This window comes from Camelus dromedarius, chromosome 13, assembly GCF_036321535.1.
Source record: "Camelus dromedarius isolate mCamDro1 chromosome 13, mCamDro1.pat, whole genome shotgun sequence".
NCBI lineage: Eukaryota > Metazoa > Chordata > Mammalia > Artiodactyla > Camelidae > Camelus > Camelus dromedarius.
The window spans coordinates 26,812,031-26,826,451 of NC_087448.1; the positions used below are offsets into that span (position 1 = coordinate 26,812,031).

Genomic DNA, 14,421 nt, shown 5'->3' on the forward strand with positions numbered 1-14,421 from the left:
CAAAAATGAGTATGGAGCAAAGTGGCTAAGAATATCTAAGAACCAAACCCTAGTCTGAGAGGAAGCTGTCTTGGCTGAAGCCCAAGACTGAAACCCGGGTGACTTGTAAGACTGCAGTGTAAGGCGTAGAGATATTCTTGCTTTCTTTGGCTCCAAATAGTCTCATTTCTTGTAATCTCATTATTTTCTTCTTTCTTGGTTTAACTTTTGATGGAAACAGTTTGTTTCCACATCTGTGAAACAAGATAGTGGGGACGAGTGATTCCATACAAGTGCCTTTAGTTTTAAAATTCTGTGATTTTAAAACCACTGCATTACTCTAGTAGATTGTGACTCTAGACCTAGTGACAATTAGACCTCTTTTCTACTGTGCAAAACTTACCTTAAAATAATAATTTATGTATTCAACCAAATGCCAAGAATCGCTGAAGTTCTTTTGGATAAAAGTTAAAATGGTTTAAAAATCAGTTTTCTTTCTTATTAAGATTGTCAGACAGCCTCACCTTAAAAATGACAACCCAGGCTGAACGAACTTCTAGAGTAACTGGAGCTGGAACATCTTCATGGGTTGCCTGGTAATGGTTAGTGTTTCCTTGATGTAAATGAACTATTTCATGGCTCGTGTATATCTTCCAAAATCACTTTCCATCGGCTGAAGATGAGGTTTTAAAAGCCAAACAGACATTTATAACATTTAATAACCAAATTAGTCTTTTCTCAAAATGCTAAACTGATTTCAGTAGCTTCTTAAGTAGAACAGAATCAAAAAGGAAATCTACCTGTCCCCTAATGGCATGTATTACTTCCAAAGCAAATACATTTCTTTACTGTCTCTCTTTGATTGAGACTAGTTTAAATTATTAGTTCTTCTCATTTGGCAGGTTTTTTTCCATTTACTTGAAATGTTTCCTAGCATTTTTCCTCAACTTTTTTCTTTTTACACCTTTTCCCTCTTTTTTGTGCTTTGAAATCTTGCTGTGCCTACTGTAGTTATTATTAAAAGATTGATAATGAATCAGGCAGCTAAGCTCGTATCAGTTGTGAAAGAATTTACTCAGTTTTCTTTTTTTGCTTTAAATGTGTTTTAAGAAGCTTATTCTCACATTCATTCTTGTGTTCATTTTTAAGTGTTTGCTGAAGTTCATCTGTTTATCAGTGAACTCTTTGAGGAAGGAAGACATTGTATTATAGATTAAATTTCACCTACCTTCATAATTAATAAGCCTTGGACCCTTGTGATTATTTAAACAGCATAAGAAAAACAGTTGGTACTCAAATTTAAAATGCTTCTTTTTAAAGAAAGCTGAAGAGTCTGTCCTTTAGCCCTGAACAATCAGTGCATTTCCTGATTGCAGAGTCAGGAAATACTTTACTTTTGAAGCAATAACGGTTATTCCCGGGAAGTTTTATAATTGGCTGCATGGTGATAATGTGGACTTGAATGAATACAACGAAATTACTGCTGGTTTATCTAGAAAGAAAGAGAACTTCTTAACTGCGACAAAGCGCTATTGCTAAGGATTACATCAGTTTGGCATATTCAGTGTTCTCGGAGAACGACTTCAATTTTCAACTGGCTTCCTGACCAAAGGTATCTTTCCTTTCTGCTATTCAGTATTTTTCTCCTGTGTTTGCTTAGGTCTTTAAACATCAGTGTGTGATAGTTGTAGAATTTGTTTTCTTTTGAAGTTAGGTGAAGTGTGATTTTTACAATACCATTGGATTTCTTGGAGTATGATAACTAACTGTGATACTTAATGAATGAAAAACAACAGCCTGACATCCAGGGATTTATTGGCTTTTTTTTTTTTTTTTATTCTCTAGAGTGAGGAATTGCTTTAATGGCTGAATTTGGATCCTTGAATTCAAATTCTTTTAGTAAGACCACTGATGGTGTAAAAACAAAATACTAGCTAAAGGTGGCACTGTGCTTTTTCTAAATGTAAGGCATTTGGAAAAAGCCCCATTCATTTTATCATTTGTTGAATTGATTACCGTGTGTTAATGGCAATGAATAATGTCAATGACTTACAATATTTCTGGCTTAATAATAGCGATGCTTTCCATCTCCTTTTGATGTACTTTATCTTGCTCCTATATTGACATCGTTGCAAAAAATAAGCCCATAGAAATTTGGATTTAGGTGAGGACTTATTGACTATCTATCTAGCCCCCTGCTTAACTGGTGAGGAAACTCTTGGATGCAGAAGAGCAAAAATTCCTGACAGATCTGGGGATAGAGTATATGCCTCTTAATCCCTAGGTAGAAGGATTATTAATTCCCTTTTCATTATTGTTATTTTGTGTTAAAATCATGTGCTGCCATACTATAAAACCTTTGCCTTGAATTGGCATTGAATCTTCATCAGACTCTGAGATGTAGGCAAATTCTGAGCAACGGCGTTACTCGTAATGAGAGTACGAAAAACTAGAGGAAGCACCCTGAGTGTGTAGCTTGAGGTATCTCGTAGCATCTGGAGACATTGCAGCCACGCACATTACTGCCTAGTTGAGGTGAGCACTGAGCAGAGTGGAAAGCCACAGTGTCTGTTTTGGGGGGTACCGGATCTCTTGAGTTTTCAACAGGAATTCACTAAACTGAAAGTTCTCAGTCCTGGAGAACTTTCCTCAGGGTTCTAGGTAATTGTTCACTATTTGTATACTTCTGTTTGCTGACAGCTGTCACTCAATTTCTTCCAAGCACAGAATTCTTTCCCAGTAGTCACATGGAAGAACTCTAGCAGACATAAAATCACCCCAACTCAGTCCTTTGCTTAAGAGCTTATAGTGTCATGGCAGAGGAGAAAAAGAGATGTTGAAAGATGCAACAAATACAAGGAATCAAATTCACTCAAAAACATGTATAAATACACATATAAATATGTTAGTTAACACTGTCCTATAGGAGGAGAATACTGTTTCCCCAAAATATCCTGTGTACGTGTGAGTACTGGATGGAGATTTTGTGTTTCTCTTGTGCTGCTTCTGATTAATCCCTTAAATACATGTCTCAATAGAAGATTTTAATGGTTCTCTGACAAATCATTTCCACACTATGGATCTTTTCCTGTTCTTGCTTTATCAGTATGTACCTGCTGGTATGGGCTCTGAGTGTAGGCAGGGGCTGTATAATGTTAACTTTTATATGCATCTTTCACAATAATGATAAGCAAAAACAGCCAAGTTTTGTTAGATCAGTTTCATGGTTAAAGCCTCATTCCAGTGCAGGTCATTGAAAGCTGCATTTAGTCATGATTTGAGAGAAGATATTAAAGAATCTGTGTTTTATGGTACAGTTAAGAATTCAGATTATTGAAAGATTAAATTACTGACTCAGTTTAGTCAAGATGATGAGCTTTGCTTATATAAACTGAGTCATTAAAGGAATTATATTTACGTGTTGAGCTTTTCCCTGTGGCTGCAAGAAAGTGTCCTGTGAGACTATAGAAATTTAGCCACTAATCCGTTCTTCACGTAACAGCTCTCAATAGAATGTTAGAGAAAAAGTACAAACATGATACAACTAAGGTCAAAATGACTTTATTTGTGGTGTCTGATAGAATATAACTCTAATAATCATTAAAATATTTCTGATCACATCAAAATTCTGCAGGTTAAAAAAAAAATCCATACTATAAAACCTTTGCCTTGAATTGGCATCGAATCTTCATCAGACTCTGAGATGTAGGCAAATTCTACACTTTGGAAATTTAGGAGCACCAGGGTTGCAAAATGAGATGAAAAGTATTTAATGAAATACACTAAGTGCAGAAGGAGGGAGTCATCTATCTTAGGGCTTTTCCTCACCCACTAGAATCACTGTACTTTTTTTTGGGTTGAAGGTCTAGTTCACTCTCTGTAGCTTTGGCCCTTGTCAGATATGAAGGCAAAAAGCAAATGACAGGGGGCTAAGGTTGCTGATCATGTGTTAGTACAAAACATCTGACTTCCCCGGAGATATGTCAAGTGTTCAGGGTGAGTCAGTGAAACTATAGCATTTGGACTTTATTCTTTCATAGGAAATACTCAACTAGCAAGCTGAAAATCTTGTGACTTTTAACTGTGAATGCTCTGGCAGTGTATCCCAAATATGTGAAAGAGAAGGAATTCTGGTTTTAGAACTGATGCTAGAAGATTAGAAGAAATACCATATATATGTCTGAATGTGAAGCAACCTTGCGTGTAAGATGCTCTTTCACAAAGGTAAAAGTTACCCCCCAGAAAGTTTTTTTCCCCAATAACACATATTGAGGCTCCACCTTGTACCAGGTCTTATTCGAGACTCTGGGGATACAAGGGAAAAATGGGGGGAAATATATCAGTATCACCACCTTTTGGGGCTTACATTCTAGCAAATAAATTATACAGAATGTTAAAAGATTAGTGCTACAGAGAGTGATAAAATGGGGGAAAATTCCAGGGGAATGCTGGCTCTGACTCTGTGTGTGTGTGTGTTTTGGGGTTTTGGGATGGGGGATGGATGCTGCCTCACAAGGTGACATCAAAGCATGGATTTAAATGCAATGATGAGTGAAACATGCAGTTATCTGGGGGAGGAGCATGGAGTTCAGAGACCTTGGGGGAGGAGTGTACCTAGCATGTTCAGAGAACAGCTCAGAGGCCAGTATGGCTGGAGCAGAGTGAGTGAGAGAGGGAGGGTGGTAGGGGTAAGGTCAGAGGAAATGGGCTGAGGACAAAAAGATGTGAATCCAGGTGGACTTTCTAAAGGTCGTGTGGAGGATGTGTGGCTACAGTGTGCATTTAGTCTATACGTAGGACATATGGAGAGAGTGAGGGCCCTGTATAATATTGTAGGGATTTTGTCTTTTAGTCTTAAGGGAGCTTGGAGGATTTGCAGGTGAGCAACATGACAAGTTTAAAGAGGATCGTTTTCACTTTGGAGAGTAGATTGAAGAGGGCCATATACTTCATTTATCACATTTTCTGTCTCCATTTATTTTTTCATGGACACTTAGGTTGACTTAGGTTGTTTCCATGTCTTGGCTATTGTGAATAATGCTGTAATGAACACAGGGGTGCAGATATCTTTTCAAGAGAGTGATTTTCTTTCTTTTGAATACATACCCAGAAGTGGAATTGCTGGATCATACGGTAATTCCTTTTTTTTTTTAATTTACTATTTTAGGAACCTCCATACTGTTTTCCATAATGACTGCACTGATTTACATATCCACTAACAGTGCACAAGGGTTTCCTTTTTCTCCATATCCTCCCCAGTACTTTTTGATGATGTCTTTTTGATGATAATCATTCCAGCAGGTGTAAGGAGATGTCTCATTGTGGTTTTGCTTTGCATTTCCCTGGTAATTAGTGAGTGTTGACTTGTTGATGAACATTTGGGTTGTTTCCAGTTTTGGGGTATTGTGACTAAGGTGTCTATGAATATTTATGTAGAAGCCTTTCTGTGGACATATGTTTTCAGGGCTTTTAGCTAAATCTCCAGGAGTGGACTGTCTGTGGTCGTGAGAAAGATCTATGTTTAACTCCTCAGCCACTGCCAAACTCCTAAAGTGGCTGTGCCATTTTACATTTCTGCATACAATGTCTGAGCATTCCAGTTGCTCCACATCCCAGGAGGCACTTGATCTTTTCCATGTTAGCCATTCTCATAGGTGTGTAATGGTGTTTTCCCGAAGTTTTATTTGAAAAAAAAAATTTTGTCTTAATGGAGGTAGTGGGGCTTGAACCCAGGACCTCCTGCGTGCTAAGCATGCCCTCTACCGTTGAGCTACACCCTCCTCCCACTGCCTCCCTGATTTTAGTGTACATTTTCCATGATGACTATTACTGATGCGGGGTGTCTGGATTTTAATCTCTTTATCCAGAAAGTTTATTTTATTCTCATTGTTGGAACTTTGGTTGTTGTCAGCTGAGGCTCATAATAACTTTATTAATTTTTTTCAGTTATGGTTGGTATTGGTGTGTTACTTTTATTTACTCATTTTAGTAACTTTTTTTTTTTCCTTTTTACTCATAACTTTTTAAAGTACTTAAAGGAGATGCTACGATTGGCAGTGGCCTCTTGATTTTGGGAAACGAATACATTTAAGTGGGGAAAGAATAAAAAGTAGAGACTGGCTGTCAGACCCTACATAAGATAAAGCATAAACTTAAATTACACTATCGGACATAAATGACTTAAGGATGGGATTTAAATTTATGATGTCAACTTTTAAAAGTACTCAAAGGATATGATATGATTTATCATTTAGGATGAGCATGCATTCCCTGTGATAATAACAGACCTAGGTAAACATAAATTATCTCTAAATACTTGACTGAAGTGAGGATTTTTAATTCTTTCCCAGGTTCCCGATGTTATCAGCAGCATAAGGCAGTTATCGAAAGCTGCCATGAAGGAAGATGCCAAGCCTGGCAAAGACAACGAGGACGCCTTTTACAACTCTCAGAAGTTCGAAGTCTTGTACTGCGGCAAGGTGACCGTGACCCACAAGAAGGCGCCGTCCAGCCTCATCGACGACTGCATCGAGCAGTTCAGCCTGCACGAGCAGCAGCGCCTGAAGGCCCAGGGCGAGGAGCCGGCGCTGTCGGAGGAGGCCAGTGCGCCCCCGTCCCCTGCAGACGTTCTGGCCGAGGAAGAGGATGGCGCCACCGACACCCACGCCGCCTTATCCCCCACGCCCAGCCAGCCTGGGCCGTCCAGCTCTCGAGTCTGCTTCCCCGAGCGGATTTTGGAAGATTCCGGCTTTGATGAACAGCAGGAGTTCCGGTCTCGGTGCAGCAGCGTCACCGGCGTCCTGCAAAGGAAAGTTCACGAGAACAGCCAGAAACCACAGCCGCGGAGGCGGCACGCCAGCGCTCCCAGCCACGTCCAGCCGTCCGACTCGGAGAAGAACAGAACCATGCTGTTCCAGGTGCTGCCCTGGCCGCGGGCTCGCGGGGTGTTTCGCCATCCTTTGCTAAACGGAAGCTACCGGCCCCTCCTTGTTCCTCAGTTCCCAAGCATCCAACTTTTAGGTCTTACCTTCTGGGAGACAGAGAAGGCAGATGGAGGAGGGAGCAAACAAAGGAAAGTAGTGGGGGGATAAGAGGCAGACATGGAATATAAGAAAAAAGGGAGCAGGGAAGGGAGAGGAAGAGAAGCACTTAAAGGAGCATCATGGAAGATTCGTGGGGAGAATAAGGATCGCATCTTAGCATCACCAGCATCTGTCTTAGGCTGATTCTTAAATCTATGTGGTTTTTTTTTTTTTAATGACTGCAGAAAGCCAGTTTTATAAAGGGTTTGGAGATGTGAATCTAGGAGAGTGTGAATCGTCATGGAGGAGAAAGAGTTTTCTAGAGAGAAAAAAAAAGTCCAGAGACTCATAATTGTATTTTCAGATGAGAATAGACCTATTTTCTCTGTCACACAAAAGAGAGGTTAAAGAAACATCACCAGCTTCATAATTTACTGGATCAGTTACTAAATTAAATCAGTTATTAATTGGGGTGCAAGCTGTATTATAGGTGTAAAAGGTAATTCTTAATTGTAAAAGGTAGCTTTTGAAGTTGTACAGGGTATAGAAAATGTCAAGTTTCACTTAAAAGAACCTAATTCTTAACAATGCCTGTAGTTTCTTTAATTAATTCTTAGCTTTGAGGATTAATTGGAGTTCTCCCAGATTTGAGTTTTCTTGAGAAAAGGAGTAACTGTCCTTTTATTCTATTGCAAGGAGTCCCTGAGAAGGAAATTCCACAGTGTACCATGATAGACAGTTCCAGTGGGTAATATTTGCTTTATCAGAAGTTCATGGGTGGTTTTGTTTTGTTTTGTTTGTTTTGTTCTTGATATCTCTAGGCATGTATCTAAAGTGTCTGTACTCTTTTCTTTGGTAATAACTGAGTTTCCTCTCTTGCTTGGACTATTTGATTTGTTCTCTTTCTTAGCCAGCCAGAGTCCATGTTGTTAAATTTTTCTAAATGGTTATTTATCTAAAAATTTAAAAAATTTATCTGCTTAATTGCAAGTATATCTTTTCTGTTGATCATTTGTGAGAAAATATGATTATAAATTGTAACTGGTTAATTGATATTTATAGAAATCACAAAATGAGGAAAGGTTGCTTTTTGGGGTGGGAAAGAGTAATTTCTAATCTGGAAAAAAATGGTTTCTTATAAATTGAGAGCAACTTAATTTTCATGATTTCTAGATAAAAGGAAGGAATATTTTCAGACAGCTGTCAATTGGGGTTGAAATTTTGATTGGATTGGATGTTGACACACAGGTGAATATGTGTATCTGGGAGACAGCATTTGAATCTATATTACTGGTCAAATATTTAATTGTAAAGTAAGATGGATGTTAGGTTCTTGTAAGTTGAAATTACTTGGACTGTTTTTATTTTGAAGGTCGGGCGGTTTGAGATTAACCTTATCAGTCCAGACACTAAATCAGTTGTGCTAGAGAAGAATTTTAAAGATATCTCTTCTTGTTCCCAGGTATGTATTGTAGTAGATCGTAGTATTTGAAGAAACCAACTAAGTCTTGTTTCTGAATTAACCAAAGAATAACTGAGCTTTAACCTCTTCAGGTTTTAGTCTTTAAACCATTTTTTTTAAAGTAGATTTATCTTAAACTTAGAGTGTTCATATATGTGGGTCTGTGGTATTAACCAAATCCTGTCCAGGTCCCTCAGGTATCATATTTGTCCTATTTTCATCAATCCTGTCTCATAGCGTCACTTCGTCAAAGAGGTGGAAGGAATTTTTGTGGTGATGAGTTCTTTTGAACTCTTTTATCTCCCTAGTTAGTGTTTCTCAGAATCTTGGGCGCTGGATCTTGTGGGTGTCACTGAGTCATGTTGGCTCTTTGTACCCTAGAAAGTAGTAAAAGGAGAACTAGTGCTTTCAAGTTTATTCATGTAAATATTGAAAAGAAGTTTTTGATATCTATCTTTGCCCTTTTATTTATTTTTAATTCTCAAATTGTGTGTTTGAAAGTTTTAAAAATAATCTGTACAATATGTCCAAGGGCACTAAACGTTAAGTAATGTCCTAAGTACCATCATAATAATTTAAAATATCTAGCCCAAAGTTAGAGCTACTTTAGTTACGTGGAGTAAACATAGCAAGAATTTCTGAAGACGTTGGAATAGAGGGAGCATGTAAAGCTGAATGTAGTGAGGTTAGAACGGCAGAGGCGCCTCTGAGAGGTCCCTGGAATAGAGAAGCATTAGCTTCTTTCCCAGCAGATGCGCCTTAGATGTACCATCAGGGACCTGGACCTTGCCAAGGCCCCTTCCTATGTTTTAATGTTGAAAAAACCAAGACTGCCTTTTCTTTCTTCCTTTTTTTTTTTTTAGTTTTGAAGTTAGCAGTGTCATAGGTATTATATTAAGACATTCTTCCCTTCAAAAATGACAAGCTTTTGTATGTCTTTTTTTTTTAAGTATAGTTGGTTTACAATGTTGGGTTGATTTCTGGTGTACAGCATAGTGACTCAGTTATACATATATATTCCTTTGCATATTCTTTTTAATTTGTAGGCTATTACAAGGTATCTTTATTCTCCTCGGCCTCAGCTAATGCGGTTTCACTTCTAATATTTTGTTTTAATATTTGTTCTCTTATATGGAGACATAAAGTTATGTTGTAAAGATTAAATTTTTATACTCTAATAATTTAGAGAGGCAGCATCTGAGTATAGGAAAAATATATTGCAAATTTCTAAATTCCTATTTAAAAGACAAAAAATTTGGTAGAAAGGTTACTCAATTTAACTGAAAATGTATTTATTAAGCATTCTTTTAATTACGTGTTTCCCTGTGGGGGGCGGGGGTGTCTTTGTATGATCATAAAAGCTTTGTGAGGGCAGGTGTCTTATTCTGTGCTGTCTTATTCTATAGGGCATCAGAATAAGCTGGGTTAAGACAGAGCTTAACACTCAGGTGTTCAGTAAATGTTGAATGAATATTTCTGCAAGTTGGGTCTTTTGCTAAGTGCTGAGGAGAGAGTGGTATACAAACCAGCGTAGTTCCTGTTCCTCAGAGCAAGAGGCATCATCTGAAAAGGCTGTAACTCTCCCTCCCTCTCTCCCTGAGCTTCCCAGTAAGGAAACTCACAATGCCCATTGAACATCCAGAGGGGAAAAAAAAGGATGGGAAAAAAAAAAAGAAAAAGAAAAAAAACCCAAAAACAAACCAAAAATCCTGACCAAACCAAATATATAAAACTGACAGTTCAAATGAGGTTTTTCTTTTCTTTTCTTTTTTTCTTTTTTTTCTTTTCTTTTCTTTTCTTTTCTTTTCTTTTCTTTTCTTTTCTTTTCTTTTCTTTTCTTTTCTTTTCTTTCTCTCTTTCTTTCTTTCTCTTTCTCTTTCTTTTTCTTTCTTTCTTCCTTCCTTCCTTTCTGTTTCTCTCTCTTTGCTTCTTTCTTTCTTTCTTTTTTTCTTTCTTTCTTCCTTCCTTTTTGTTTCTCTCTCTTTGCTTGTTTGTTTCTTTCTATCTTTCTTTCTTTCTTTTCTTTCTTTTTCTTTCTTTCTTTCTTTCTTTCTTTCTTTCTTTCTTTCTTTCTTTCTTTCTTTCTTTCTTTCTTTCTTTCTTTCTTTCTTTCTTTCTTTCTTTCTTTCCTTCCTTCCTTCCTTCCTTCCTTCCTTCCTTCCTTCCTTCCTTCCTTCCTTCCTTCAGCAAGCTTATATATCTGACATGCTGGTTCAGAAAAAGAATTAAACAAAAATGTGAGGAAGTTTTGTGCAGAGGCCTTTGGTCAGAATAATTGCCAGGTTTATCTCTGCTCCTCACCAAGTGGCTCTGTTCTTTTGACTTCCCTCCACAGAGTTGAGCTGCTAGAGGGTGGCCGCATTTGGGAACAGGTGCACCTCTTAACACTGCACACCTCCACTGACAAATGTTTCTTTCTTCAAAATCAGTAAGACTGTGTCCCTGGCAAGCATGAGGAATAAAGGAGTGGTCCTCTTTACTGGAAACATTACCACTGCCTAAAAATTCGCTGAGCTAACGAGGTCTTATAGATTTTCCCCATTTAGTATTAAGCCAGTAGAAGAAATTCTTCAATCCTGAATGAGTTATGTCAGATGGAGCTTACTTTTCACTTTGTGAATTGTAACCTCATTCCTCCTTATTGACTTCTTTCTTTTTATCAGAGTTGATTTCCTTTTTCCATATCCATTGGACAGGTTGAGCTTATTATTACAAAGAATAGTGGTTACTGTTTATCAAACATACCAAGAACTATAATAGATATTTCTGTTCTAAAAATCTCAAACATTTCTGAGCCGAGGTGCCATGACTATTATTTTATAACGAGAAATGGAGCCTCAGAGTTAATTTTTAGCAACACAGCACAGTCTCTCATACCCCATAGATTGGTTGAACCCAGACTGAAGCACAAATCTGTCTGACTCCAAAGTTTTCTTTTCACTGGGATTTAGGTGAGTGCAGAACAACTGTAAATTTTTTATCTTCCTGGATTTTCAAGGTACTGAGCTTGCTATTAAAATATCAAGGTGCTGTCTACTAAATGATATGTATGTATTCAGGCTGCTTAAAATTCTTAGATGATTCAGAATGTTTTATTAAGTACAGCTGAGGTTTTTTAGCCTGTATTCAGGAAGTACAGATTTGTGAATTTGGATAGTTGACACCTGCAGTAATTTCTTTAATGCATTAGTCTTCGAACAATTGTGGCTCCTTGAATGTCTATAAATAGAAGTACAAATATTCTAACACTTTTAATGCACACAGTAGGGAATTGCATGCCATTTAATCAGAGCAGCATCATTTTTTATGATTCTCAGCCTCATATAAACAAGAACAAGGTTTATGATGAATCATCCGACTGCCTGTTTAAAGACCGATAAATTGCAAACTCCACGGCTTGCAAACACAGTTTTATTACAAAAGACAGTGGCTTATGCCATCATTTTTTTTTCCTCCTGTGGCCCTGAGTCACAGAGTGTTTGCCAGAAACAAAACAATCTGAGCTGGTCTCACTCTTTATTTTATGTATCAGAAGGCCACTGTAGAAGTTTGCCCTGACACGATGTCCCCTGTGACAGTGCAGTGAAGGAGAAATTCATGCAAGTGTGAAAGCACAGTACTGGTTCCACAGTGTTGGTTAAAAGGATGTAATCCCATCAGCACTGCTCTTCTTCCTTCTCTAGGGTATAAAGCATGTCGATCACTTTGGCTTTATCTGCCGGGAGTCGCCGGAGCCTGGGCTGAGCCAGTATATCTGTTACGTGTTCCAGTGTGCCAGTGAATCTCTGGTAAGTCGTGTGACTGCTGTCTGCGAGCGCCAGCCCACACCTCCTGCTATCGGGAGACGTGTTTCTGATGAACCCAAGCCTCAATGAACAGCCAACAGTGGAAAGAGAAGAGTGCATCTAGAAATACGTCTCTACCCTTTGAAGCAGCACCTCAATAGAAAAACAGAAACAAGTGGTCATGGTCATTTTTAAGCCTTTAACTTTCTTGAGTTTAACAAGTCATGTTACCAGGAGTATTTTTAAAAGGTGGGAAAAAACTAATAACAGAACTGTTACTTCGTCCATTGCTCATGTAAGAAGATAAGGAAGACCTCTTATGCTCTCAGTTGCTCTAACATCTCAAAGTAGATCATGCTTATATTAACAGGGTAGAGAATGATTTTGTTTCTTCCTTTCCATTTCCCCCAGGGAAACACACACCACTTAGATGGTACAGAATAAGCCAGGCAGCATGCTCATTGTTGCCTCGATGCACGTGGCATCCTTCCTGCTAACTCTTTCCTTTTGTATTCCTAGTGTGGTCTCTGAGTCGAGGAATAAAGAAGAAAGGGAATGAATTGCTGCAAAGACGCTTTCTGACCTGTGCCCTCTGCTTCTCAGCCTTTTCTTCTAGGGAATAGAGCATGCCCACCACTAACAGTTTCTTACTTGAGAGAGTTCCATTTGAGTTTTGTTTTCACTCTTGGTAGTTAGCCATACCTGTGAAAAATCCACGTGTTGATGTCCTGGTGACCTCTGTATGATAGGTTCAGTTCAGAACTTGAGATAGACATTGGAGAGTTGTTACGTAAAGGATAGTTGAAGGCATGGGTGTGAATGAGCACCTGGGGGAAGAAAAAGAGAGAAAGTCAAAGAGAACCAAAGATACCACCCTGGAAAATGCCAGCCAAGGAAGAGTTAGGTAGAAAATGATAGCATAGGGTTATCTGCCACCCTTGCCTCACTCCACACCCATCCCCTGCCCGGCTTGCCCCCCTCCTCCTGTCTAAGGCTGATTCTTCCTCCACGTTCTAGATCCCCCACTCTCCTACCTTTCCAGAACCTGTCATATATTTCATAGTTTGTTTTGGCAGCTCCATTTACCCAACTTCCCACTTTAGACACCGTAATGCATTTTCTTGTACCACTTACATCCACTTGTTCACCGAATCCTATAAACGTAAAGACAGAAATGTCCCTAACATTTGATACTGAACATAAGAGACAGAATCCTGGCCCTCGTGAGGCTTAGCATCAGGTGGGAAATGCAGAAAGCCATCCAAGAAATCCACAAGTATATGTGAAACTGCAGTGATCACATATGCTATCACGGAGAGGTCGGGGAAAGGGGATGTAATTCAATCAGGAGGGCCCCCATTTTAACGGCCCTATACAGTTCCCTCACAGAGCTGTTGCATCATTATTTCACCAAATCTCCTGTTGCTGGCTGTTTAGATTCTTTTCATGTTTGAGCTATCATAAACCCTGCCACAATAAACACCCTGCCATAAGTCAAAAAAAAAATAAATAAATAAAAGACAAAGAAAAAGAATGTCCTTAAATCCATCTCTCCTTTTTCCATCTCTGTCTAGTACCTAATTCTGTGCATTTATCTTCTTTACTGGGACTGTTGCATTAGTTAGACTATTGCATTAGTGTCCTAACCAGTCTCCCTGCCACGGGTTTAATCTGTCACTTACCCACTTTTTACATTATGCTCTAGTTTTATTTCTCACTAAAAGACAGTTTATGCCTTCTTGTTAAGGGGCAAATCTCAATTGTCTAGCTTGGCAGAAGTCTTCCTCATTCTTCTCCATCCCCACGGAAAAGCTTATCCTTTTGTGTCCTCACAAGTGATGTGCTGTTCTGTGTCCAAAGCCGTCTCTAGGCCAGACTGCAGAGGCTGCTGTGAAGATTAGTGTGATGCTGCTTTTATTTGGCTTGCAACTGAAGCCACAAATGGTTCATGTAGTGGACACAGGAGGTCAAGGATCTGAGATGTGAGTGGCGGGGCTCACAGAAGTGCAGCTGAAGTTCTGAGGTCACTGTTGGCCGCCTGTCAGAGGAGGCCAGCACTCACTGCTCTTAGACCGTCAGGTGGGGAAGGCAACTGTGTCAACCTCAAGGGTCCACCCAATGACTGTGCAAGAAGATTGCATGTATCTCTTTATCTATTTTCACATTATCTTTC

General features: G+C 38.9%; 1 protein-coding gene across 3 annotated transcripts in view; it reads left to right on the forward strand.

Moving 5' to 3' along the window:
• The window catches only part of TBC1D4 (TBC1 domain family member 4), a 173,917-nt gene that overhangs the window by 96,454 nt on the left and 63,042 nt on the right, over positions 1-14,421 (forward strand). For all 3 annotated transcript variants that reach the window (XM_064493086.1, XM_031466119.2, XM_031466120.2), the window contains exons 2-4: positions 6,330-6,896; positions 8,374-8,463; positions 12,147-12,251. In XM_064493086.1, the coding sequence (XP_064349156.1) occupies positions 6,330-6,896; positions 8,374-8,463; positions 12,147-12,251 (762 nt within the window). The remainder of the gene's footprint in view (positions 1-6,329; positions 6,897-8,373; positions 8,464-12,146; positions 12,252-14,421) is intronic.